General features: G+C 47.7%; 3 protein-coding genes across 3 annotated transcripts; 1 reads left to right on the top strand and 2 right to left on the bottom strand.

Annotated features, from left to right (window-relative positions):
• Positions 1-1,060: 1,060 nt before the first annotated feature.
• On the bottom strand, positions 1,061-11,141 carry LOC309391688 (olfactory receptor 51I2-like; the record flags this gene model as incomplete). The annotated part of the gene is made up of 3 exons (XM_081952353.1): positions 1,061-1,075; positions 7,573-8,202; positions 10,836-11,141. 3 exons carry the CDS (start codon positions 11,139-11,141, stop codon positions 1,061-1,063), a joined length of 951 nt encoding a protein of 316 aa, XP_081808479.1.
• A 7,852-nt stretch (positions 11,142-18,993) lies between these two features.
• Positions 18,994-19,957, top strand: LOC309391687 (olfactory receptor 51E1-like; the record flags this gene model as incomplete). The annotated part of the gene is given in 3 exon segments (XM_081952352.1): positions 18,994-19,383; positions 19,386-19,632; positions 19,635-19,957. Coding segments are annotated over 3 exon segments (960 nt in total).
• Positions 19,958-21,624: 1,667 nt separating this feature from the next.
• Positions 21,625-22,487, bottom strand: LOC309392159 (hemoglobin subunit beta-2). Its single transcript, XM_081953165.1, has 3 exons — positions 22,329-22,487; positions 22,020-22,242; positions 21,625-21,849 (listed from the first exon to the last, which is right to left on the bottom strand). The coding sequence occupies exons 1-3, from the start codon at positions 22,418-22,420 to the stop codon at positions 21,721-21,723; spliced, it is 444 nt and encodes a 147-aa protein (XP_081809291.1). The 5' UTR covers positions 22,421-22,487; the 3' UTR covers positions 21,625-21,720.
• Positions 22,488-26,104: the final 3,617 nt, after the last annotated feature.

Here is a 26,104-nt window from a genome sequence, read left to right as displayed (position 1 = left end):
CCTCTTTCTTGCAGGACGGACAACCCCCAGCCATGGAGGCTCCAGCCCCACAGGCTCCAATAGCTCAGGATCTGCAGGTGCTACCTGGCCAGCCTAATGCAAACCTAAAGGAAGGGCTGAGTTCTCAAGAGGAGACAGAAGACAACCTTGAAACATCCACGGAGACGCCACCGCCTGGCTCCAGTCTAGCCTAATTCCACTCTCTTTCCAAGATTCCTACTCAGCTCAGGCGTCTTTGACATAGACAGAAGCCTTTCAGTGGACCAAGTCATTGCTTATTTCTTTTCAAGACTGGGGACAATAAAGAACATTCTTTGTGGACCAGCCAAATGCAGTGGACATCGTCTATTTAGAATTCAGCAAGGCATTTGACAAAGTAGACCACAACTTGGTAAGCTAGAAAAATGTGGGATAGACAGCATCACCACCAGATGGATTTGTAACTGGCTGACAAAGCATACCCAATGAATAGTCCTTAACAGTAGTATGCCTACATGGAGGGAAGTAAGCAGTGGGGCACCCCAAGGCTCCGTCTTAGGCCTAATACTCTTCAATATCTTCATAAATGATTTAGATAAGAGAATAGAAGGGAAACTCATCAAATTTGCAGATGATACTAAACTGGCAGGATTACCCAAAACCCCAGAAGACAAATTCAGGATCCAAAAAGATCTTGACAAACTTGAGCAATGGTCCCTATCCAATGAAATGAAATTTAATGTGGAGAAAAGCAAGATTTTACATTTAGGCAGAAAAAAACCAAGGTACAAGTACTGGTTAGGCAAATCCTGGCTCAAACACAGGAACTGTGAGAGGGACCTTGGAGTCTTAATGGACGATCCCTTCGACCTGAGCTAACAGTTTGCGACAACAGTTTTAAAAAAAGCTAATACAATCCTTGGTTGTATAAACAGACACAGAATCAAAATCATGTGAAATATTAGTACCACTTTATAAATCCTTAGTAAGACCATACCTTGAGTATACTGCACCTAGTTTTGGTCACCATATCTAAAAAAGATGTTGAAACTCTGGAAAAAGTGCAGGGAAGAGCAACCGATTAGGGGGCTGGAGTCTAAAACACAGGGAAGAATATAGGCAGGAGTTGGGTTGATCTAATTTAGTGAAGAGAAGGACTAAGGGTGGCGTGGTAGCGGTTTCCCAATAGGTGAGGGGCTGCCAAAGAGGAGAGGGGGCCAACCTGTTTTCCAAAGCACCTGAAGGCGAGACAAGAGGCAACAGATGGAAACTATTCAAGAAGAGATCCAACCTAGAATTAAGGAGGAATTCCCTGGCAGTGAAAACAATCAATGGAACTGCTTCTTTTCGGAAGTTGTGGGTGGTTCAACACTGGAGGCTTTTAAGAAGAGACTAGACAATGATTTGTCTTAAATGGTCCAGGGTTTCCCACTTGAGCAGAGGGGTGGACTAGAAGACCTCCAAGTTCCTTCCAACTCTGTTATTCTGTCCCCCCCCCCCATATTTCACAAAGAGATAACTGTAGGAGAACCTGGGACAGAATCGAAAGAATCCCCACATAGCCACAAGCAAACTAAGTCCAACCACCCTTGAGTTCCACTGACCCTTCTCCAAAGAGGTCTCTGGCCTGAGTTGAGAAGATTCCTGCACGTGGGCATTTTAGCAATAAACCAGTTTCTTTGGACCTTCACGTGTGGCCCTGGTCTTTTACACCAGTCAGTAATACAGGATCATAAGTCTTTCTTTTGCAAAAGAACCCAGGAAGATTGTTACATGAGCTCCTTCACATCCTTCTTCCTCACTTGTCCAACTCTTTGTTGTCTTCCTATTTCCAATTCTCCTCCCACTGTCCCACCCTGCTCATAAGTCCCCAGTTCTTCGAATCGTGGCTTCCTTGCCTAATCCTGACCCTCTGTCCTGTGCCGAAGTGCCCGAATAATTTACATTCTGCAGAATGATCCCTTTTGCCTCTGAGTTCCAGCGTCCAGGATGCCAACTCAACTAATTGTCCCTTCTGGACCACAGCAGGCCTCTCTTCTCACCTTCTGTTCTGGCATCCATCTACAACACAGCAGCCAAACAATGCTGGGTCCCCTCCCTGTTCGTCCTCCCTCTTAGGTGGCCTAGGATGAGAAGACTTTGCCCAAAGCTTTTTTAAAAGTTAGCTCACACGCAAATACGTTTGTAATCTTCAAAAGAAAAGGGTTCTGTTTTTTTTTTACTCTCGTCCTGATAAAGCTATCAAAGGACATCTGTGTAAACACTCTGTGTCCTTGGCTACAGCGCTTTGAAGTGCAGAATCAGTAAGATCAAAGGGGAAACAGGAGTGAGTGCGTAATTTTAAAAAAACCCTCTAGCCTCTAGCCTCTAGCCTCTGAGCGGCAGTTTCGCTTCCTTTCACTTTCTGATATCTTCGGCTTAAGGAAAACAAAGTTCTTGAATAAAATTTAGTAACAAGTAGTTGAAACTTTGTTAAAATAAAGAAGAAGATTTAGTCCTTAGGTTAAAAAGTAAAGCAACAAAAAATAGAAGAAAACCAGTCCGTTCACTTTAAAAGAGGAGGGAAAAAAAAGGTTGTAAGCACTTCAATCCACAAAATATAATTACAAAAAAAAAAAGAAACACTTTCCAAGGCAATCCACTGCAGGTTAATTTCGCCGCTTATTTCTTCTACTTAAGGATTTAATTATCTTTAAAAAATTTTGGGGCAATCTTTCTCAAAACAGAAAAAGTTCTCACCAGATGGACACACTTTCTCTTTCTGTTTTCTTTCTTTTTTTATTGAAAAAGTTTTATACAGACAAATTTTCCCCCTTTTAACCCCCCCCCATACAGTATAAATCACATACAAATACTATGCCCCCTCCCCTCCCCCCAACCCCCCCGCAAAAATTCTCATTCAAATATTATACCAAATACTTTACCCCCTCCCCCCGTCTTAAAGTAAATTACTCGTTCACATATTGTACCCCCTCTCCTCCCAACACTCACAATATAAGTTTCTCTTAAAGTAACAATAGCCCATTAATCCCATCTTCTAAGCTAATTTAACATATATAACTCATAATATAAATTTCTCTTAAAATAACAATATTTCATTAATCCCATCTTCTAGTTTATTTATACATATATATTGCCCCGCCCTCCACCCTAACCCTTCCCCACCTCCCACTCAAACCCTCCCTCCTGACTTCCGCTGTATACCACTCTAACAATTCCAAGCATCCCATATATTGTTTACTCTGATCATCTATCAGTCTAAACATTCTTACCTAAAGGCTACATAGTACTTCCTAGTCTGGTATTTATTCTGTATGTAATCAATCCATTTTGCCCATTCCTGTGTATAATTCTCCTGCTTCTGACCTTTTAAGAAAGCTGAGATTTTTGCCATTTTGGCGAACCCCGCCACCTTCTGAGTCCATTGAGCAATTGTCGGTATAAAATCTTTCTTCCAATGTTGCGCAATCAACAACCTAGCTGCTGTGACCATATACAAAACCAATTTTGTTTCCCCTTTAGTAAAATCCTTAGTTATACCCAATAAAAACATTTGCGGAGTAAATTGTATTCTTTTCTTCAATACATTTTGCATAACCCACCATATTTTTATCCAAAAAGCTTTAACCTTGTTACAAGTCCACCATACATGAAAAAAGGTAGCATCTAGACACCCGCATCTCCAACATTTTGGTTGAATATTTGGGTACATGCATGATAATTTTTTAGGATCTAAATACCATCTATAAAACATTTTATAAAAGTTCTCCCTTAAATTCTGTGACTGTGTATATTTAACATTCTGAACCCATATTTTTTCCCACGTTTCCAACATAACCACTTCACCAAAATTCTGAGCCCATTTAATCATACAATCCTTAACCAGTTCACTTTCTGAATCTCTTTCTAACAGTACATTATATATTCTTTTAACTTGTTTTGGGCCAGTCTCTTTTATCTGCTTGATCAGTTCCACTTCTTTATCCATAAAACCGACCCTTCGATCTTCTTCCCATCTCTTCTGTAACTGTATATAATGTAACCAGTTTAAAATAATTCCTTCTTCCAACAGTTGTTCCAAAGTTTTTAACTTCCATTCATCCCCATCAGCGATAAGCACATCTTTGTATAAACAACCCCCGAGTGACTTAATATTCATAATCCCCATGGTGTCTGCAAGATCCAACCAAAGCGGTATTTTATAATCCCAATTGGGCCGGTGCTTCTTCCATATTCTCATCAAGGCACTTCGGAGAACATGGTTGTTAAACACTTTGTCCACCCTATCTTCATAAAAAAGATATGCATGCCATCCCAGAACAAGATCATGGCCTTCTATATTCAGCAATTCCATTTTTGTTTTTCCAAACCAATCTGCTACATGCGTTAATACCACAGCTTCATAGTACAATCGAAGGTTTGGGAGTCTAAGGCCGCCTCTTTTGCAAGTATCTTGCATAATCTTCATCTTTACTCTCGGTTTTTTCTCCTTCCAAACAAATTTATTTAATGTTGCTTGCCAATTTAACAAAGTTTTATCTGATTTAAGCATCGGTATCATCTGGAATAAAAAGATAAATCTAGGTAGAATGTTCATTTTAATTGCTGAGATCCTTCCAAGCAAAGACAATTGTAACTTTTTCCATACTTCAAGATCTTTCTGGATCTTTTGCCACAAACACTTCATAATTATTTAAGAAAAGTTTTGTGTTTGATTCTGCAATTTGTATTCCTAAATATTTGACCTTGGAGACTATTTCAAAGCCTGCTAAACTTACAAGTCTCTTTCTTTGAGTCTCTGTCATGTTTTTAACCATCATTTTCGTTTTGTTTTGATTTAGTCTAAACCCAGACACCATGCCAAATTCTACTATGATATTTTTCATCTGGATTATTGACTTCAAAGGATGTGAAAGGGTAACAACCAGATTGTCAGCAAATGCTCTAGTTCTGTATTCCTTTTGCCTGACATTTATGCCATCTAAGGATTTTGAGTCCCGGATTGCGTTCAACAAGACTTCCAAAGTTAAAATAAATAACAATGGAGATAATGGGCAACCTTGTCTTGTGCCTTTTTGTATCTCGAAAGTTGTTGACAAATTTCCATTAATAATAAGTTGTGCATTTTGTTGCTGATAAATTGCTCCAATCGCCTGCCGAAGTCGTGGTCCCATATCCATCTTTTCCAAAGTCTTCGTTAGAAAGTTCCAATTCACTCGATCAAAGGCCTTCTCTGCATCCAAGAAGACCAGCACTGCAGAGATCTGCTTATTCTTATCAAGATAATCAATTAAATCTATGAGTTGCCTTCAAATCTTGTTGATCAAATCTTGTTGATATACTGTCTTCCCTCCATACCCAATTCTATCAATAATTCTGTCATTCGTGTTCCTTCTCAAAGTATGAGCCAACCACCTACCAGGTTTATTAGCATTAGCAAAGGTGTTATGTTTCGCAAATTGTAAGTTAGTTGCTGTTTGTTCTGCTATAAGCATTTGAAATTGATCTTTCAACAGCTTTAGCGCCATCTGGAGCACCTCGTCTTTCGGGTTTGCTATAAGCAGCTGTTCCTTAATTTTTATTTCATCTTCCAATTCCATTCTCCTTTTCTGTCTAATTTGTTTATGTTTGAAATTCATATGTATCAGGACCCCACGCATATAAGCTTTACTTGCATCCCAAACTGTTTCAATGGGAGTACCCTTATTCATGTTAAAACTGAAAAATTCCTTCATGTGTTTTTTAAGTTCATCAACATTTTTTTCGTATCTAAATAAATTTTCATTTACTCTCCAAGACCTTCTTGGCCTCTTCCCTAACTCAATTTGTAACCACACCGGGCTATGGTCAGTAAGTGTCCTGGGGAATATCTTCGTTTTCTTAGCTTTAGGAAGTAAATCCGGTGTTAACAAAAAAAAAATCAATCCTTGAAAAGGATTTATGTCTATCTGAGTAGAAAGAAAAATCCATCTCATTTGGATGTTGTGTCCTCCAAACATCTTTTAATTTCAGGTCGTCTTGTAAATCAAAAAAAGCCTTTGGTAATTTGGTAGTGAGTTTAGTCTTTGTACTCTTATCTATCCTTGGAGAAATCACTCCATTCCAATCTCCCATTATTAGAATACTCTTAAAGTTCCAGTCTAAGATTTTTAAATGGAGCATCTTATAAAAGCTTTCTTGGCGTTGGTTAGGTGCATATATTTCTAGCACCAAAATAGGACCAAAGTCTGTATCAAGTTCAATTGCTATATATCTACCAGCGTCATCCGCCTCTATAACTTTAGTTGAAAATCTTTTATTTATATATATCACCACACCATTTTTCTTTACCAAATCAGAGGCAGCATAAGATGTTCCCAATTTTGAATTCACTAAATACTTCTGGTCTTGCAGCCTAATATGAGTCTCTTGAAGACAAACAACATCATTATTAAATTGCTTCAAATAATAAAATATTTTTTCCTTTTTTGTGGAGAGTTCAGTCCATTCACGTTCCAAGATAATAGCTTAAGCATCTTTGGGTCTGATCTGGAGCGTTGAAAGCATTTGCTGAAGATCTCTCTCCATAAGACTAATCTTCGGCCCTGCTCCTCCCATGGCTCCGGTTTGCTTCTTAACTTCTTTCTTAGCACATTGTGTTTGGGGGTCCACCCGCTTGTGAGATTCTAACATCTGTCTAGTCGTGGATCTAGTAACACGTTGTTCCACAGGTTTAAGTATCGGCATTTCAATGAGAGTCTTAGACAGCCCTTCTTCCAAGAAGGAGCTCAACAGAGATCTGGAGGGGTCCACTCGAAATCCACCTACAGCACCCTGCACCTCCTTCTCTTTTGGCAACTGCTTTCTTTGTTCGTCTGATTCTTTTTCAAACAGCCTCTGCTCTGAGACATTCAAGTCTGCTGATGTTGGTGTAGATGTACGTGGAGGGTTTCTGTTTTCCATCCGTTCCAGAGCTGTCCTGACTTCACCAGCCTAGGCTGCCTTTTGTCGCCAGCTTGAAGACTTTGTCTTGGATCAATCAGGGACTTTGCAGGGTTCCTGAGATCAGCAAGACAGTCTTCCTGTTCAGCGTCTCTTCTGGATGGTTTAGGTCCAATTGGACCACCCAGCGGCAAAAGTATCGGAGTCAGTCTCAGACCATCGAGACCGCACATCCATACCGTCGCAATGTTGGTGTCAGGCGTTCTAAATACCATGTATGAAATCATGAGACCAAGGCAGAATCATCCTTAAAGTTCCCTTTTAATCATACAGACAAGTTAGCACATCTATGGAATTCCAACTCTGATGTTCTTCCTGGAATTCCATCCAGTTGAAAGTTCATGATCTATCCCCACACCCACAAATCCATCACATGTTCCAATCATCATCTTCCACGCTGGCATCTACACCCCTCTGCTTCTGGTCCGGTGTCGAGGTGCGGAGACAAAAGATGACCTTGGCTTCTATAAAAGAATGTCAACAATACATTCTACCATCCTACTCCTTTCTATTCCCCCCTCCCAACTACTACACTAATGAAACAGCATAGGAAATTAATAAAAAGTGTGGCAGGCCAAAGATCCTAAAAAGAAACATAACTACAGGCCTGACAGTTGGCTCTTCTCCTTTGCCCAAAGCTTTTAATATTTCTTTTGTTTTGATGCTGTAGATGATGGGGTTCAGTAGCGGAGGAACCAGGAGGTAGATGTGGGCCAGGAGGGAGCGCACCAGAGGGGACGTGTGCCGATCAAATCTATACACCATTGGGAGACCGATCATTGGGGTATAGTAAACCACCACTGCACAGGTGTGGGAGACACAAGTGTTGAGGGCCTTCAGGCGACCTTCTCTGGAGCTGATGTGCAGGACAGTCTTCAGGATCAGGACATAGGACAGAACGATGAAGAGGGAATCCAGGCCAAAAGTGCAGAGCAAGACAAAGAGGCCATAGAGGCTGTTGAGGGTTGTGTCTGCACATGGGAGATGGATCAGGTTGGTGTGCAAGCAGTAGGGGTGAGCCAGCACATTGGCCCCACAAAAGGGCAGCCTCTTCATGAGAAGTGGTAGTGGGACAAGCAAGACAATGCTTTTCACCGCAATGCCCGAGCCTATCAGGGCGATCCGGCTGGTGGTCAGGAGGGTGGCATATTGCAGTGGGTTGTAGATGGCAATGAAGCGGTCAAGGGCCATGGGCCAGAGCACCCCCAAGTTCATGATGGAGAAGCAGTGGATGAAGAACATCTGGCTCAGGAGGAGGAGCCAATGTCACGACGAGATGACGTGCAAACTCAATGCTCTGAGATCGCTGTCAATACTTTTGCCACTGGGTGGTCCAAATGGACCTAAACCGTCCCGCAGAGATGGTGAACAGGAAGGATACGTCTTGCTGATCTCAGGGACATCGCAAAGTCCCTAATTGATCCAAGAGAAGTTCTTCAAGCTGGCAACAAAAAATCCAGCCATTAGGCTGATGAAGTCGGGGCGGCTCCAAAATGGAAGGATATGGAAAGAGAAAGTGTTTCCAGCTGGTGAGGAATTACCATTTTAAACGAGACTGCCTATTAAAAACTTAAAATTAATTTAAATTGGAGAACAGAAGAAATAAGCAGCAGAATTAAGTTTGGAATGGTTTTGGACAGTGGGTTATCTTACTTTTTAAATGCTATCTTCATGGATGGAATTTAAGCAAGCCTTTTAAAATGAATGGATTAAGTTTTCTTCTTCTATTTTTTTTCTTTTATTATTCTTTGTAACCTATGGACTAAAATTGTCCTCTTTCATTAGTGTGGGTGCTCTTCTAACTCATTCAAGAATCAGACTTTTTTTAAAACTTGAAATACAAAAAAGATACAAAAAGAAACAAAAAATTGCAACAATAACACTGATACTTGGAGGTTGGAGGTTTGTGCATTGGAAACGAAACACTCTTACTTTTCTCACTGATTATCCTGGCTTGGCACTCCAAGGTCTCACTGCTTGTTTATATAGAGTGTGAAGAAGAAAAGCATACAGATGTCCCTTTGAAGTATATCTTTAACCAGAGAAAAGTGAAAATAAAACATTATTGTGAATCTATGCTTAATCTTGTTAACCTTCCAAGCTAGAGTAGCAGTGTTTGTTAGCTGGAGATAATGGCACAATTTCAACAGCAGAAAGAAACTTTAAGTCTGCAAAAGATAGTCTCAGAAATACAGAAATTATCAAACATATATGAGAGGATAGAGAAGAAGTTGGAAGACTTAGAGCATCTAACAGCAAAATATGATGAAGAAATTGGAGATGTTTATCAAGTGGAAAATGAATATAAAGAAATTAAATGTGCTGATATTTATGGTGATTGGTTTGTCTCTGAAAATGGAAAGAGTGGAATACTGAAAGAGGAATTAAATGGAGGGGAAATCTACCCCAGATGGCAAGATACAGAAGAAGAAAAAACAGAAGAATTTATGGATTTAAAGAGAGAAATTTTATTAGCAATATCATTAATAACACGACTGACAATCAAAGATAAGCTGATTAAGGAAACAGAAGAAGGGCATCGAAATTACATGAGAGATTTTACAAGCAAGGAGTTGCTAAGAGGAGTCCATACAAAGTTGATTAAGGAGATGATTAGAGGACTGACACCACAAATGGCAGAAGATATGAGACTGTTTTGCTGCTGGAAAGATACAGGTTGATAGATGGAAGAGTATAATTTAAAACTAATTAAACTTAGTGAAATTTAACGACAATAGATATAGTTAAATAAATAATTGATGATAATAATGTATACAATGTATAGTGTTATGATAAGTAATAATTGGATATGAATATTGAATGGTACCTATGAAAGGAAGATTAGAAATCCTTTTGGATTATATATAAAGGTTAATAAAAAAGAACTAAGTTAGATACAGTTAAGTCTTGATTATTAGGGGGAAAATGTTATGATATAGGATATAGTTAAATAAAGGAGGGATAATGATAACAACATATATATAGGTATGGGTACAATGTAAGGAAAATGGATGTAAATTGTAAACAGTGATTTGGAAAGGAGGATTAGAAAATTTTGTTATTAAATATTATGGATGTTTAGCTAGAATAGGCCATAAGGATTCAGTGTCATTGGAGGATTTTAGAAATAGTAAATGAAATGCCAGTATGTGGTTATGCATTAAATCTTGGTATATTTTATGATGAAGGACGTTTAAACAATTATAGTCAAATGAAAATGGAGGTATGATGATGGTAACATGTATAAATATATCTGAGTTAAAATACTTGAGTTAATATGAATTATGTGTCAGCCTCTGCTTTGCCTCTGCTTTGCTGCTTGCTTTCGGCTGCCATTGAAACGGGGAGAGGGGGGATGACGTGGTATTTGGGAGGGGAAGCTTCAGCACAGGAGTGAATGAAGAAGGGAGTGGTTTTCTCACCATCTACTGCGCATGCTGCAGATAGTGGAATTGCCGCCAAGGCCAACCGTCCGGCATACCAACCTGATGATGGGTTTTGAAGATGCAGCCCACATGACACCTGTGGGGGGGTGAGGATTGGACTGGCTGATGGGGTTACTAGGGGGAGGGAGTTGGGTCACATATTGATATCTATGATTACGCGTGCTTTTGCCTCAGATCTTGCTTTGCCTGGCTGCTTTCTACTCATAACCAGTAAAAGTACTCTTAATTCTGAAAAATGGAGTTGAGTGGTTTCTTTCTTGGTTACTGACGGAGGCTGCCCTGACATTATGTTTGTTGACTGTGGAAGAGATGCACGAAAGCTTTTTGTAACCAACTGATACACTTTCTACAGTATGTAAAGAAGAAGAATGTGTTGTGTTTGTTTTGAAAATAAAAAATAAATAAAAAATATTTTTAAAAAAAGAACATCTGGCTGAGACAAGCGTCAAGGCCAATCTCCTGGAGGTCCAAGAGGAAGACGCCCAGCACGGTGGGGAGGGTGGAGAGGGAGACCCCCAGCTCACTCACTGCCAGCATGCAGAGGAAGAGGTGCATGGGTTTGTGTAAGTTGTGGTCCTTCACAATCACAAGGGGAACAGCATTGTTTCCCAAGATGGCCATGGCATAGAGGAAGCAGAAAGGGAGGGAGACCCAGGGGCTGCTGGCCTCCAGTCCTTGGATGCCCACCAGGACGAAGGTGGGAGAGGAGGAACTCCAGTTTCTGAGGGGAGCCATAAGAGTCTTTCTCCCCCCCCCCCCCAGCATCTGCAAGTACATGAAAATTAACAATGAGCACAGAGTCTGTGCTCATGGTCCTGCCTGAGAAGCAAGGCAAGGCAAGATGATCTGCTATGATTATTGGTGATGGACCATCGCTTGAGCATCAGATGCAGGGTCCAATCTGAGCCAGTCACTGGAACCAAAAGTTCATACTTCCAAGCTTTCGGGCTCATGCTGGAGTTCATCATCTGGGAGCTTTGGTCTGTCCAGAATAGGTACAGTGGGCTGTTCTATGCATTATATTATATTTATACTCATTGGTAGCCTCCTATTGCAATGAATAAGGACATGCATTCAATTTTGCAGTTGCTAAGATTGTTGGCTGAGCAGGGACAAAAACAGCAAGGGAAATGATTGAAGCTGGGAAACGGGCCCCTTGTCAGTCAACAGGAGTGCTAATGTACCACCAGCCTATCCAGTACTTAGGAGTCGAGGGTGCAATGGCACAAGGAAACAACAATCAACAACAGCCAGTCATCAAAACTCCCATTAACAACTGAAAGCTATACACAACCAGGAACCAATGAATGAAACCCGTGGAACAGTCGAGTGCGCCTATTGTGGAGAGGCAAAGCTCCCCCAGGATGGACTCCAGCATGAGCCCAAAAACTTGGAGGAAGAACTTTGGGCCCAGGGACCGACTCAGATTGGATCCTGCGACACTTACCTGGGACACAGGGATGTGGTGGACTTCATTTGTGAGTATCAGAGAGTCCTTGAGAGGAAGGGGGGGGGGCTAACATCCAACCTTAATCCCCACCCAGTAAACAAATGGTTCATGGGCAGCAGAGGGTCTTCTAAAGGGAGGCTGTAAGTGAAGGACTTCCCCTACCTCCCGTTCACACGAGGCTTTTCTTGTACAGGATAAACAGCCTCCCTTCTAGGGAGCTATAAATGAAACATCCCAGCCTCTGGGCCTCTCTTGAGTCTGGATCAGCCGCAGCAGGCAGGGTGTAAGAAGGAAGCAGGGGCGCCTGGCCGAGGGGTAGCCAATTCCTGGGGCATGCCGAAGCAGAGCGGTCTCTGGAGGGTCCCACCTGCCTCTCTCCACCCCCAGCCACAAACGGAAGCTGGACCTGGGCTGGGAAGGGGCCTCAGGGTGCCTGGCTCAAGCCTCGGCCGGTGCAGCAGCAAATATGGCACTTCCTCCTCATTCCAGGCTCAACGCACGCACACACACGCACACACACACACACGAAATTCATGGTGTTGTTGCTGCATGAGGCTGAGTGGAAAACAGCCCTGCTTTCTCCTCAGGGGAAATTGGAACCAGCCCAAGGAGAGCGAGGACTTGCTCCAGGTTGAAACAAAACGACCGTATTTTTCAGAGTATAAGATGTACCTTTTCCCCTCAAAAAAGAGGCTGAAAATCTGGCTGTGTCTTATACACTGAATACAGCATTTGTTGCCTCCTGAAGCCCCACCCCTTCACCAAAATGGCCATGCAGAGCCTTATGGAGGCTGTCAGAGATCTCCTGGCAGCTGGGGAAGGCAGAAATGAGCAAAAAATGGGCCGATTTTTGCCCCCCCCCCAGCCTCCAGCAGCCTCCATAAGGCTATGCATGCAATTTTTTTTGACAAAAAACGGGGCACTCTGCAAGCCCCCCAAAAGCTATTTATGCCTTTAAAAAAATGGGCCCATTTTCACGAAAAGCTGTTTTGGGGAGGTTTGCAGAGTGCAAAAACTTTTTTTCCCTTTTGAAAAGCTCTTTAACTGATTGATGAGAATTACATTGATCAAGTGCTGTGCCAGCAAAAACAAAGTCTTAAGTGCTGCAGATTATCAGTGATTTCCTTCTCCAGCACATGGATAAATACACCTGGAAACATCTACCTACCTACCTACTCACTCTCTCTCCCTACCTATCTATTGTATTTCTCTCCCTCTATTTCTCTCTCTTTCCCTCTACCTACCAACCTACCTACTCTCTCCCTCCCTCCCTATCTACTGTATTTCTCTCCCTCTCTCTCTATTTTTCTCTCTATTCCTCTATCTACCAACCTACCTACTCTCTCTCTCCCTACCTATTACTGTGTTTCTCTCTCTCTTTCTTTCTATTTCTCTCTCTATATCCCTCTACCTACCTATCTACCTACACACACACTCTCTCCCTACCTACCTACTGTATTTCTCTCTTGTTAGATCGGGTAAAGGAAGGCACAAGAGGCTGGCGATAACAGCTCTTTATTAAAGTACGTGCAGACAACCACTGAGGAGATGGTCGGACAGCTCCCTTTTTTAAATGGGGGCTGTCCATCCTCTCAGCCAATCAGGTGCTCCTTTGTTCCCGCTGGCAAGAGAGGACTTGAGTGGAGACTTCCATTGTTTAGCAGCAACAGAGGGGGAAGTATCTAACACCCTCCCCTCTAGGATGGAAGATTCTAACTGGTCACCTAGTCCCGTAAGTAGGCGGGCCTTTGCGTTACTCTGCTGGACCTGCACAGTTCAGTTTGCTGGTTGTCCTCGTGCAGGTTGGACGGACCTGTTGTTTCTTCGGGTATGCCTGGTGGAACCTCCTGGAACCTTTTGCAGGCCCCGGCTGGAACTTCTGATGGTGGATCTCCCTGGCCCACATCGATGTCAGATAAGCCTTGATGTGTCCGGAACTGTCGGGGGGTCGTGGAGGAGTCACCATTGTCTGAGTGGGGAGTTGGTCAGTTGACCCCTGAGTTGGTCGATGTGTCTCCTCCAATGTCGTCCGTCCTCGAGTCTTACAGAGTAGGATCTCAGGCTGGTGACCCCAACTATGGTTGCAGGTATCCACAGCCCCCCCCCCCCTGTGTAATTGTGTGCATATACCAGGTCGCCTATGCTGAATGATCTGACCCTGCTCGTGGAATCTGGGGGTGTTTCAGTGGAGTAGTTGGGGTGTAGCCGGTCCAGGTGGGACCTGAGGCAGCGGCCCATGAGGAGTTCGGCTGGACTTCTTCCAGTGGTGACATTGGGTGAGATGTGTTGTATTAACAGGTAATGGTCTATTCACGTTTGCCAGTCACCCGGGCCCATCTTGTTGAGGGCTTCCTTTGTGGACCTTACCATACGTTCCGCCTGGCATTGGAAGCTGGATGGAACGGTGCGGCCAGGGCAGGTCGGATTCCCTGTGCTGCTAAGAATTCCTCAAAACCCCTTGCTGTGAATTGTGGGCCATTGTCTGACACTAGCATGTCAGGGAAACCGTGAGTCATGAACAGCTTCCATAGTGCCTTGATGACCGAGTCGGTGGTAGTGGATGTCATCAGGACTACCTCTAGCCACTTTGAGAATGCGTCCACGATTATGAAGAAGGTTTTACCGTGGACTGCCCCGCAAAGTCTATATGTATTCTAGACCACGGTGCTTGGGGCCGCTTCCACTCCCTTGCGGGCGCCTCTGGGGCAGCCGGCCTGAATTCCTGGCAGGTTGTGCATGTGGCTACCCACTCCTGTATGTCTTTGTCCATGTTGGGCCACCACACATAACTCTTTGCCAGTGCCTTCATCTTGACTATCCCCGGGTAACCCATGTGAAGTGCCTCTAAAATGGCTATTTGTAGTTGTTTTGGAATGACCACTCGGTCCCCCCATAACAGACAACCCTTGATTGCTGACAATTCATCCCTCTTCAAAAAATACATTTTATATTCCGGCCCAACTGGCCCCTTGGGCCACCCCCTCCACACCCAGTTCAGAATCTGTTTGATGATGGGGTCCTTTGTGGAGTGACGTGCGATGTTGCTGGAGGAGACTGGTCCGGAGTCCAGGCAGTCAAGCAGGAGCACCACGGCCTCGGGGGTGGGGTCATCAAGCAGTTCTGGTAGGGGGCAGTGACTCAACGCATCGGCGTGTCCAAATGTGGTGCCTGGGCAGTGGATGAGCCGATAGGAATAGGCAGTCAGGAAAATAGTCCATCGGGTCATTCGGGAGGAGAGTGACACCGGGGTGGGACAGTCCCCTGCCAACAGTCCCAGCAGAGGCTTGTGATCTGTAATTAGGTCAAAGTCCCTGTTATACAGATATTCGTGGAACCGCTTGACTCCCGACACTGCAGCAAGGGCCTCGCGGTCCAGCTGGCTGTAGTTCCGTTCCGCCACGGACAGTGTCCTTGAGTAGAATGCAATGGGGGCTTCCGTACCATTCGGCATCTGATGGCTCAGGACAGCGCCGACGCCGGCAACAGAGGACCTGAGTGGAGACTTCCATTGTTTAGCAGCAACAGAGGGGGAAGTATCTAACATCCCTATCTCTATTTCTCTCTCTTTCTGTCCCTTTATCTACCTATCTACCTACCTATTCTTTCTTTCCCTCCCTACCTACTGTATTTCTCTCTCTCTTTCTCCCTCTCTATCCCTCTATCTACCTACCTACTTTTTTAAAAAAATTGCCTCTTCAAAACCTTGGTGTGTCTTTTTTTTTTTAATAAAAATTTTTATTTTTCTTTAAAAAAGACAAAACAACACATACAGAACAAGAGCAAGGAGAGAAAAAAAAGAAACACAATTTCATCAAGCATGTCGTTTGGTTACAAGTTTTTGTGCAACGGTTTTTACAATTAAGAATAAAGTCACTGATTATCCATTAAACCTAGTTAAATGTTTCATTGAGCATTGTGTGTTCAAGTTACCATTAATATTCTTTCATTTGTGACAACCCTTATTTCTTTACATCCATAATTATATACTAGGTAACAATAAGTCTTTATAAAATTATATCACCAATCTCTAAGAAATAAGAATAAAGATTAAGTCAAAAAATTCCCATTAATTCATATTACACATTTCTACTTTCCGTTAACCATAGAATTTCCAATCATCCACAACTCCAAATATAATTTTCCATTATTAATTATCAATCCTTGGTGTGTCTTATACTCCGAAAAACAGGGTATTTTTTAAAAAAGGCTCAGAATTTCTTCACCCTCGTTCCAACTGGAAGACAGCTGAGGCCTCCTAGTCCAAGCCAAGTCCAAAATGCCGGAGAATTCCTGGAGACACCAGCCATCAACAGGCACATAGAGATAAACACCATCAACGCACCATAAGTCAGAAGCTAAAAAGTAAACAAAAAGGCCAAAGTACCACTTAGCCAGCAATCACTACCCAGGTAAGCAGAGAGGAACACCGAGCAGCAAATTATACCCCATTCATAGAGCTACCAGTTCAGTAAACAACAGCCTAATCAAGGGACCACCAAGGGGAAAACAACATTCCCACCAACACTGACAGCACAAACCACTTGCATATAAAACACACACACACACACACACACACACACACACCCTTCCCCACCAGGATGGAGTTTTGAGGCTGTTTCTTCAGTGACCAACTCGTCCCCATGCAAACTGCTTAGGAGAAGCCCTCCATCTCCTCCTTTGCCCTCTGGTCGCAGGTATTTGAGAGCGGCCAGGCTGACCAAGCCATGAATTCTGAGACAGCCAAAGAAAAGGGAGGAAGAGCTCACTGAATCATGTGAAGAGGAGGATTCCTGTGAGACGCATCTTCCCTGCAACCTCACACTCTTTCTTACCTCTCACGTGTATTCGACAGAGCTACTTCATCGCCACTCCTTGTCCCCAGAAGCCTCCCCTGCCCCAAACAGCCTTGCTCAGAGGCATAGCAGCCTGTCTCCCTTTAGAGGACACAAGAGAGTCTCCTCGGGGGAAGCCTCCCCCAGGCCAGGACCTGCCCCTGAGTTGCCCGGGGCCAACAGCTGGGACTGCTTGGTGCATCCCGACCATTGGGAGCTGATGGCAAGAGATCTGCCAGCACAACTCACCTGGGACCAAGAATCTGGCCAGCCTCAGGTTGTTCTTACCTGGAAGGTTCTCCTACTCTGGGACGGAAGGTATGCGCGCCCCCTTTACAGACCTTAGGAATGGGGTGAGATCCACAGTAGACAGTTTGAGGTTGAACCCATGAGGGTTTGAAGATGTAACAACGAAGTGAGGTAGAGCATTCCAAGCGTTGACCACTCTGTTGCTGAAGTTGCATTTTCTGCAATTGAGTTTGGAACAGTTTACCTTGAGTTTGTATCAATTGTTTGCCCGGGTATTATTGCGGTTGAATTGTATTATTGTATGATTGGTGAGAAAAGTAAGGTTTTACACTTAGGCAAGAAAAACCAAATACACAAGATACAAAATAGGTGGTACCTAAACCAACAGCAGTAATTCTGAGAGGGATATTGGAGTCCTAGTGGACAATCACTTAAATAAGGGCCAGCCCTGTCCTGCAGCCAATCCCACCCTAGGCTGCATCAACAGAAAGAAAGTGTCAAGGTCATGTGAAGGGTTGGCACCATTTTACACTGTAAGGCCACACTTGGAATCCTGCATCCACAATACAAAAGAGATGTTGAGGTTCCATCAAGAGGTCAGAGAAGAGCAACAAAGATGATCAGGGGGCTGGAGGCTAATCTGGAAGGGATCTTGGAGGTCTTCTAGTCTAACCCCATGCTCAAGCAGGAAACTCTCTATCATTTCAGATAGGTGGCTGTCCAGTCTTCAAAACCTCCAGTGATGAAGGAGCATCTACAGCGTCTGGAGGCCATTTCTGTTCCACTGGCTAATTGTCCTCCCTGTTAGGAAGTTTCTGCTTAATTCTAGGTTGCTTCTCTCCTGGATTAGTTTCCATCCACTGTTTCTTGTCCGGCCTTCATGTGCTTTGGAGAATAGGGTGACACCCCCCCTCCTCTATGTGGCAGCCCTCCAAAAACGAATTAAGGAGAAACTTCCTAACAGTAAGAACAATTAACCAGTGGGAGGTAGCCGGGTTTTGAGGACTTTAGGAAAGGCTAAGAGGAGTGTGGCTTATAAACTGCTTAGTAAATTGCTTATTATTGATTTTCGAGAGTTTAAGAACCTTCCCCATGACAGGTTTGACTACACAGGAGCATCTCCTTCTACCCTGAGTGAAAGAAGCTCCAGGGAAGTTTCAGAAGAAAGAAAAAGAAAAGCTTTAAATTTCAGAAAAGAGGAAAAGGGAGGCTAGAATGCGAATTGTGGAAAGTTAAGGGCTGAATGGACTTGAAAGAAAATTTTCAGTGGAGTGTTTAAAAATGTATTTAAAATACATGAAAATTTTAAATTCCGCACAGATGATGACCAATCTGGGCAAGATTGGAGGGTGCGAGATTGTGCGAGCCCCTTCTCCCCACTCCCCAACCCAGCCTGTGGCACAAGGGGTGGCTGGCGATAGATTATTTGCTAAGAGGATCATCTAGGAAGAACGGATGCTCTGCCCCACCTTCCCAGGAGAGCTCCCTCTTCTACACCTGAAACAGGTGACTCTTTGCTCTTTCCAGGCACGGGGGTGGGGAGGAAGGGGGCCCACCAGCACTGCCCGGAATGACACAACTTTGCCTCCTAAGAGCCAATCCCAGTAGGCACCCCAGACTGCACGGAGTCTGGTGCTCCCACAGGCGGCGGCTGCCTGATTAACCCTTCGCCCAGAGGGATTTCTGAAAGAAGGATAACTGGACGCCAGACAGCAGTTCCCAAGGATGAGCGGCACGAGAGCCCAAGTGCAGAGGCCGGGCACTGTGGAAGAGGTGACTTCACAGAAAGCTGGCAGCTAAAAGGGACCTTGGAGGTCTTCCAGTCCAGCCCCCTGCTCAAGCAGGAGACCCTAGACCAGTCCAGGCAAGTGGCTGTCCAGCCTCTTCTTAGAGGCCTCCAGTGCTGAAGCACCCAGAACTCCTGGAGGTTCCACTGATCAATCCTCCCCATGGTCAGGAAATTCCTTCTCGGTTGTAGGTGGGGTCTCTCCTTGATAAGTTTCCACCTGCCGCTTCTTGTCCTGCCTTCAGCCTGACCAAGAAGGGACCACGGAGCATGTTGTCTCTCCATCAAGGCAACTGTTCTGCTTCGGTCTTTATCTGGGTTGGTTTCCCTGGTTTAGAAGAGCTCCACTTCTGGCTGGCTCTTCTGCTGGGCCTCCTGCTCGCTCTGGCTCTCCTTGGGGAGGGTGCCATTATCTACATCGTGGGTGTTGAGCGAAGCCTCCACCAACCCATGTATCTTTTCCTCCGCCTGCTGGTAGCCAACGACATCCTACTCTCCCTCGCAATGGTGTCCAAGATGGTGGCCAACACTGGGTTCAACTCCACCAGCATCGCCTTCGACGCCTGCCTGCTCCACAGCTTATCAGGAATGGAGTTGTCCCTCTTGTTGGCCATGGCTTTTGACCTCCAAGTTGCCACCTGCCACCCACTGAGCCACTCGGGCCCAGGATATCTAAGGTAGGCCTGAGGGCAGCAATCCGTGGGGCAGCCTTTATGGGCCCCTTCTCCATTTTCCTTAAGAGGCTGCCCTTTTGCAGATCAAATGTCCTCTCTCATCCCTACTGCCTGCATGGGGATGTCATGAAGCTGGCCTGTGCCAGCACCAAACTCAATATTATCTATGGGCTGGTGGTCATCCTTCTGGCCATTGGGCTGGATTCGCTCCTCATCTCCCTTTCCTCCGTCTTCATCCCTCCCTCCGCCTATCCCAGGAGGCTCGCCTGAAGGCCCTGGGCACCTGCTTCTCCCACCTCTCTGCTGTCTTCCTCTTCTTTGTCCCCTTCATTGGCCTGTCCATCTCCTACAGGTTTCAGGGGACCCATGGCTCCAACAGCACACCTTCTGATGCCTCCAGTGCTCAACCCCCTTGTGGACAGAGTGAAGACCAAGGAGATCCGGCACAGAGTCACCCGCTCCCTCCACAGGATGGGCCTGAGAAGGACTGTCCAGGATTCAAGGCCATAATGAACTCAAGACATTTCTGCCTGTGGTCTCCCTGGGAGCCACGGAGGTGATTTTGGGGTTGTTAAGGATTTTCTGAATCAGGTCACAGACTCAAAGACTGTTCCCACAAAAAAACTCTTTAATTGGAGAAAATGAAGTTCCTAGTCCTTATTTCTAAATTAATGCTAATTCTGTACTTGCTTCTGTTTTTCTTCCTATTTGTTCTACAATCCTCCTGTTACTAGTAAGTTTACACCTATTTCAATCTTATTGATCTGGCACTAAAACTCTCTTGTGTTTGTGGGAGCTTCTACTGGGCAAAACGGGGCATCAGAGGGCAAACGTTATGGAGGCAACCCGCCCCAAACGGGCTAACTTAAAGAATGCATCTACATTCCAGGATTTGCAATTTCTGTGGGAATGAAATTTGGCAAATTTTATAAAATATTTTATGGCACAAAGATGATTGTAATGCATGTTATGGCCTGATGCAAAATGTCACAAAGCATCTCCTGATCTTTGGCTGTGTTAGACAGTTCAACAGGAGCTGCTTTCAAGGCAGCTGCTGCGTCTCTGGATTTCTGCCTGAATTTTAAGGAACGTTTCCTGTGCATTACAAGCTCTGACACCCTGGAAAGCATTAAAGAGCCTGGGGAAGAGAGGCTCTCTAGGAGACGTTGGCAGAACCAGCCACGGGGTCTCCAGTTCCATCTCCAGATGTCTGTTTCCATCTTCTGGGTCAAGATTGCTTGCTCTCTCCCTCTCTCTCTCTCTCTCTCTCTCTCTCTCTCTCTCCCTCCCTCCCTCCCTCCCTCCCTCCCTCCCTCCCCCCCTCTCTCACTCTCTCTCTCCACCTCTTGTGACTTCACTCTGTGTGTGTTTTGTCCCTGACTTAATAGAAAGCCTGCAAGGATGTTTTGTCTCCCTGCTCTGTGCAGGATAACAAACTTGTTGTGTTGTAATGATAGGCACCAGGACAGAATTGGAGGGACCTTGTCTGTAGCCCCCATGGTCCAGACCAAGGACTGATGGTCTATTTCAACCAAGAAGTCCCAACCCCACCCGTCTACTTTGAGGGTGCCTGGGGCCCATTTCAGGAGTGGCAACCTGCTCATTTCCTGCTGGACATGGGCAGGGCAGGGCGGCTAAGAAGCCTGATCTCCCCCCCTCCACCTCCCCCTCCCCCCTCAGCCCCTCCATCAGCTCTTGTGCCAGCATCTTCAGAGCTTGTCCTAAAGGGTCACCCAGGCACGTAGGAGCTGCGTTTGGTGAATATTGGGAGGTGAAATGGGGAGGGGGGGCAATTAAAACTTAGCAGGTTGTGTCAATGTATTGTGCGCTCCTCCCCCCCCTTGCAAAAGTTAATTCAGGGACCCAGTGAGGTTTGTGTGTGAAAGCTGATTGGCTTCTGAATAAGCCTTCCCCCAACACACACACACCAGTTTCCTATTTCTTTACCAACCAATCCTGAGAGGGAAGAGGGTGGGGGCTCTAAAGACAGCCCCCACCCCCAGCAAAGGGAGGATGGCTCCCTCCAAGCAGGCTGGCAAACGGCAGCAGGACCTGTTTTTCTGCAGCCCCGACTTCACCCCAACCAAACCCTATTTTCCTCTCCCTCTGCCCCTCCGCTGTGCTTCTTCATCGGGGTGAGGAGTGGGGTTTTGGGGCAACCCAGTAGGACTCCCAACCCCCCCCCCCCCATTCTCCCTTCCAGGACCAGAAAAACGCCCCACTCGGCTTGTTCTGAAGAGGACTTTTATTGCATCATCGGTGGGCTAGGAGTGGCTCCAGATGTGGCGAGGGGGGCAGGCGGTTGTTATGCGCAGCCAGAGGTCTAGTGGTACCGGAGGGCCAAGGCGTGGGCCACCACACCGGTCAGCTTCTGGAAGGCAGCGTGGCAGCAGGGGGTGAACTCTTTCCCATGGTGGCCGGCCAGGACAATAATGAGGATATTGCCCAGAAGCTGGAAGAGAAGGGGTGGGGGGTTGCTGCAAGAGGACCCTTTGCTGGTGTCTCTGTAGCCCCCCCCCTGCCCTGACACTCCCCCCACCCCCAAAAGGCTTGAGGTGCCCAGCAGGTGCCCCTGCCCAGCCCCGGAGGGAGGGAGGGAGGGAGCGAGGGGGGCTGCCTCACCCTGAAGTTCTCCGGATCCACGTGCAGCTTGTCGCAGTGCAGCTCGCTCAGCTTGGCGAAGGTCTCCTTGACGCTGTCCAGGTGCTTGATGGCCTCCCCAAAGGAGGTCAGCACCTTCTTCCCGTGGGCCTTGACCTGGGGGTTGCCGCAGATGGCGCTGGGGCCGGAGAGGTTCCCGAAGTGGGCGAAGAACCGCTGGGTCCAAGGGTACACTACCAGCAGCCTGCCAGGGGAGAGGGAGGAGGAGATGGGCACGGGGGTCCCCGCGGGGCCTTCCCTCCGCCCCCCACACCCGGCCGGCGCTCTTACTTGCCGAGGGTGGCCCCGCCGACTTCAGCCACGTCCACCTTGGCCCAGAGGGAGGTGATGAGCTGCTTCTCTTCGGCCGACCAGTGGACCATGCTGGCTGTTGGAGGAGGGAGAGGCTCGAGAGGTTGTTCGCGAGAAGGACGGAGGGAGCTGAGGCCGGACCGCGGGGACGACTTTTATCCCCTGCGCCCGGCAGCCCCGCCCACCCGGATCGGCCTCGCCCGCACCCGGCGCCTCTCTGCCCGCAGCCGCTTATCTCCCTCCCTCCCGCCCCCCTCTCTCTCTGCTGGGGAGGGGGCGCAGGGGCCGCTCTTCCCCGCCGCCCTCCAGCTCCCGGGGCGCAGGGGCGCTGCGGGCTCTCCCATACCCTGGAGCTCGGCCAGGCTCAGAGCCGTCGCGGGCAGCTAAGACCAAAGAGGAAGGAGCCTTCCTGCCCCCCGCTTCGCGCCCAGGCAGCTCTCCGGTCGCTCCGCGGGCGCAGTTCGGCGGCTGGGCTGGTGTCCGGGGCGCCATTGGAGGCTGCTGCGCTACGCCTCTCCCGGGCCGGCTCTGTCGGCGGGGACGTCAACTCCGAGCCCGGGTCTAAGCCCCCTTACAGGCCGGCCGGCCGTCCCGCCGCCCCAACTCCGCTCCATGGGCTGAGGAGCGAGCTGCCCCTCTGCCCGACGGCCGCCCAGCTCCGCTCCTGGGAGACCGTCCGGGGAGGCTGCTGGCGGGGGGGGGGATGCGGCGGGGGACTTTTCCTGACAATGGAGCCCTCCCCGCCCGGGAAGAGCCCCGCCGCCAGCCCGGCAGAGAGAGTTTGCGGACGGGGACTCGGAGGCTGGCGGGGCGGCGCTCTTCCCTCAACCAGGGCAGGGGGCTACAATGGGCGACTCTTGGCAAGGGGAGTCCAGGCCGTGAGTTGAAGTCGGCAGCCCTCGAGGTTGCCAAGTCTGAGAAGCGCTGATGTAAAGCTGACCCACATTTAGAGGCACACGCTTCATTTCTGACCCATCATAAGTGGGGGGGGGGGGGGAGACGAGACGGGACGGGACGGGACCCAGGGGGGATTCTTAGCTGCCCCACCAAACTCTTTTCCAGAGCGGCTTCTTCAACGTTTGCCAGGGGAGGGGGGGGATCGTACCTCTGGCTTCCTTCTGACAGGCGGGGAGCCCGCAGCGACGGGGAGGGAGGGCCACAGGCAGCCACGAGCAGCCACCCCCCCCCCCCCGTCAGCGACTGAGAAACCCCTCCCCAATTCTCCCTTTGAGGATGGGAGGGGGCGCAGCTGGGGAAGGTTTTGCTGAGATGGGCTGCGGTTTCCCTCTGAAGGATACACAACTCAACTTACAACAGTTCGCTTAGTGACCTGTTACGCCACTGAAAAAAGGGACATGATCGTTTTTCACACCATTACAGCATCCCCAGGGTCACGCTTGGCAACTGACTCATATTTATGACAGTCGCAGTGTGTCCCATGGTCATGTGATAGGCTTTTGTGACCTTCTGACACGCAGATTCCATGGGTGAGCCAGATTCACTTAACAACCATGTTAACTACAGGGATTCACTTAACAACTCTGGCAAGTCGTAAAATGGGGCAAAACTGACCGTTGCCTTGCTTAGTGACATAAATCTTGGGCTGAATTGTGGCTGCAGGTGGACGGCCACCTGTCAATGTTTGTGAGGGATATTAAGGTGCGTGGCTTCTTCTGAAGCCCCCCAGACAGAGCCGTGGGGTTAAGAGAGCAGCAAAGCCAGTCTGGGGCAGCCCCTGCGGCTCCCCCTTCAGCTGAGCTCAGCCTACTCCACAGGGTGGTTGTTGTTGTGGGCAGCATGTGTGTTACGCACCCCGTGGGAGGAGAGGGGGAGCAGGTGGGGGTGACCCAGGGAATGGGGGAGGCCATCAGCTCACAGCCGTGTGTGAGATTGAACCCTCCAGAAACGGCCCTGAGGGGCTTCCCCACCTATTATGGGTCTCAGAGCAGCCTCCCCTGGTCTGCCTTAGAAGAGGCAGGGGCAGGAGGACCCTCTGTGGGATTGATTCCACCAAGGATCTCAGAGCTTTCCTCGCTGGCTGAACACAAGCCAGCCCCCAGCCCCAATTCTGCCTCTGCTCCCCACCCCTGAATCTTGGCTCAATCTGCCTTGGGTCCCCTCCCTGCCCTGCTGGCCATCAACCTCTCCTCGGCTTCGGAGGTGGGGCAGAGCTATCTCTCTTGCCAGCCTTGGGCCTTGGGCGTGCCGGAGGTGATGGTGTCCGAGCACTGCTGTGTTTAGCCTGGCCTATCTCTTGGGCCCAGCTGAAGCAGCCAGCCAGGCCTGGGGATAGTCCATCAGTCCCGCAATAGCTCCCCCCACCCTCACTGGGGAAGGTGATAACAGGAGCCCTGCTTGAGGAGAAGGCCTCTGAAGGCAGGCTGAAGGAACCAGAATCAGAGTAGAAGCTGGAAGGGACCTTGGAGGTCTTCTAGTCTAACCCCCCCTCTGCCCAAGCAGGAGACCCTACACCATTTCTGACCGATGGCAGATGTCCAGCCTCTTCCTGAAAGCCCCCAGTGATGGAGCTCCCACAACGTCTGAAGGCAACTTCTGTTCTTCCATGGGTTGATGGTTCTCGCTGTCAGGAAATCCCTCCTCATTTCCAGGTTGAATCTCTCCTTGCTCAGTTTCCATCCGTTCTTCCTTGTCTTCAGGCCTTCAGGGGCTTTGGAGAATAGATTATTGTGATTGGGATGCTGATATGCCAACTATTAAAGACACGGTGCCCCGTGTGCATTATCCCCGTGTTTCCTGGCAGGTCTGCACGAAGCCATGCCAGAGACAGAAGCAGTTGCCTGGGGAGCTGAGTTGGGCATCCAGGGAGGGGGGCACAGTTGTACCCACAGAGAGGTTTCGTATGTAATTACGTGGATTGCGTGCGTATGTTTATTTGTCTTCTATCGTGTGCTTGCCACACGCTAAATAAATAATAAGTAATAATGGCCCCAGGAGAAGCCAGAACACTTGCAAAAGGATGGGCTCCCTCTGTGGGTCCCCGGGCTCTGCGGGGCCCCAAAGATGGGTTAGGTGGCCTGGCCACTCCGTGGAGGTAGGTAGGGCTTCCTGAGAAGCTGAGAGGCAGTACCAGCCTGGTCCTCCAGCAACAGGCTGGGATTACACGGGGAGCAAACTCCATTGCGATAAGAAGGCCTGAGAGCCGAGGGTTTCTCCAGCCCCCTTTGGGAAATAAAGCCCCATGGCACGACAGAGGCGGCTTCTTCTGGGAAGCCTTGCCCAGCCCCCAGCCTGGACTCTCCAAGGCGTCTCTTGCACATCCCTAAGCAGGTCTGGACTCCCTCAGCTTCCCAGCCACCGCCAGAGTCAGTCCCCCCTTCTCAGAGGCCGGGCTCTCCCCCCTGGAAGCCTTGAGCCTGGGGGCCCTCGGGGTGGTCACGGTGTGTGTCCTGCAAAGGAGGAAGCCCCCAAGATGAATGACTGGGGAGTCCTATAAAGGGCTAAGAACTAACGTTTTCTCCTGGAAACGCCTCCCTCTGGACTCCCCCTCCCCCCTGCAGGCCCACTCCAGATGGACGAGGTGGCCCTTCTCCCACCAGGGAAGCCTTCTCCTCCCTCGAATCCCTCTGGGAGGAGACCTCCTCCTAGCCACGTCTGCCTTGAATGGCCTCTCCATGGTGGCGGGGAGGGAGTTTGCTGCTCTGTCCAGTCCTCCTGTAGACCAGCCCCCCCCCCCCCCAGTCCCAGGGCCCCATGAGGGGACTCAAAAAAAGCAAGCAGGCTTCTTGGAGGGGGCT

The sequence above is a fragment of the Natrix helvetica genome, assembly GCF_964273705.1.
Source record: "Natrix helvetica genome assembly, chromosome: 4".
Lineage (NCBI taxonomy): Eukaryota > Metazoa > Chordata > Lepidosauria > Squamata > Natricidae > Natrix > Natrix helvetica.
This window is presented reverse-complemented; position numbering and strand designations above follow the sequence as displayed.

Coding starts and splice junctions, on each gene's coding strand:
- LOC309392159 (XM_081953165.1), bottom strand. CDS start 22,420: ATGGTCCACTGGTCGGCCGAAGAGAAGCAGCTCATCACCTCCCTCTGG. Junction 22,243..22,328: donor GGCGGGGCCACCCTCGGCAA/GTAAGAGCGCCG, acceptor CTCCCCTGGCAG/GCTGCTGGTAGTGTACCCTT. Junction 21,850..22,019: donor TGGATCCGGAGAACTTCAGG/GTGAGGCAGCCC, acceptor CTTCTCTTCCAG/CTTCTGGGCAATATCCTCAT.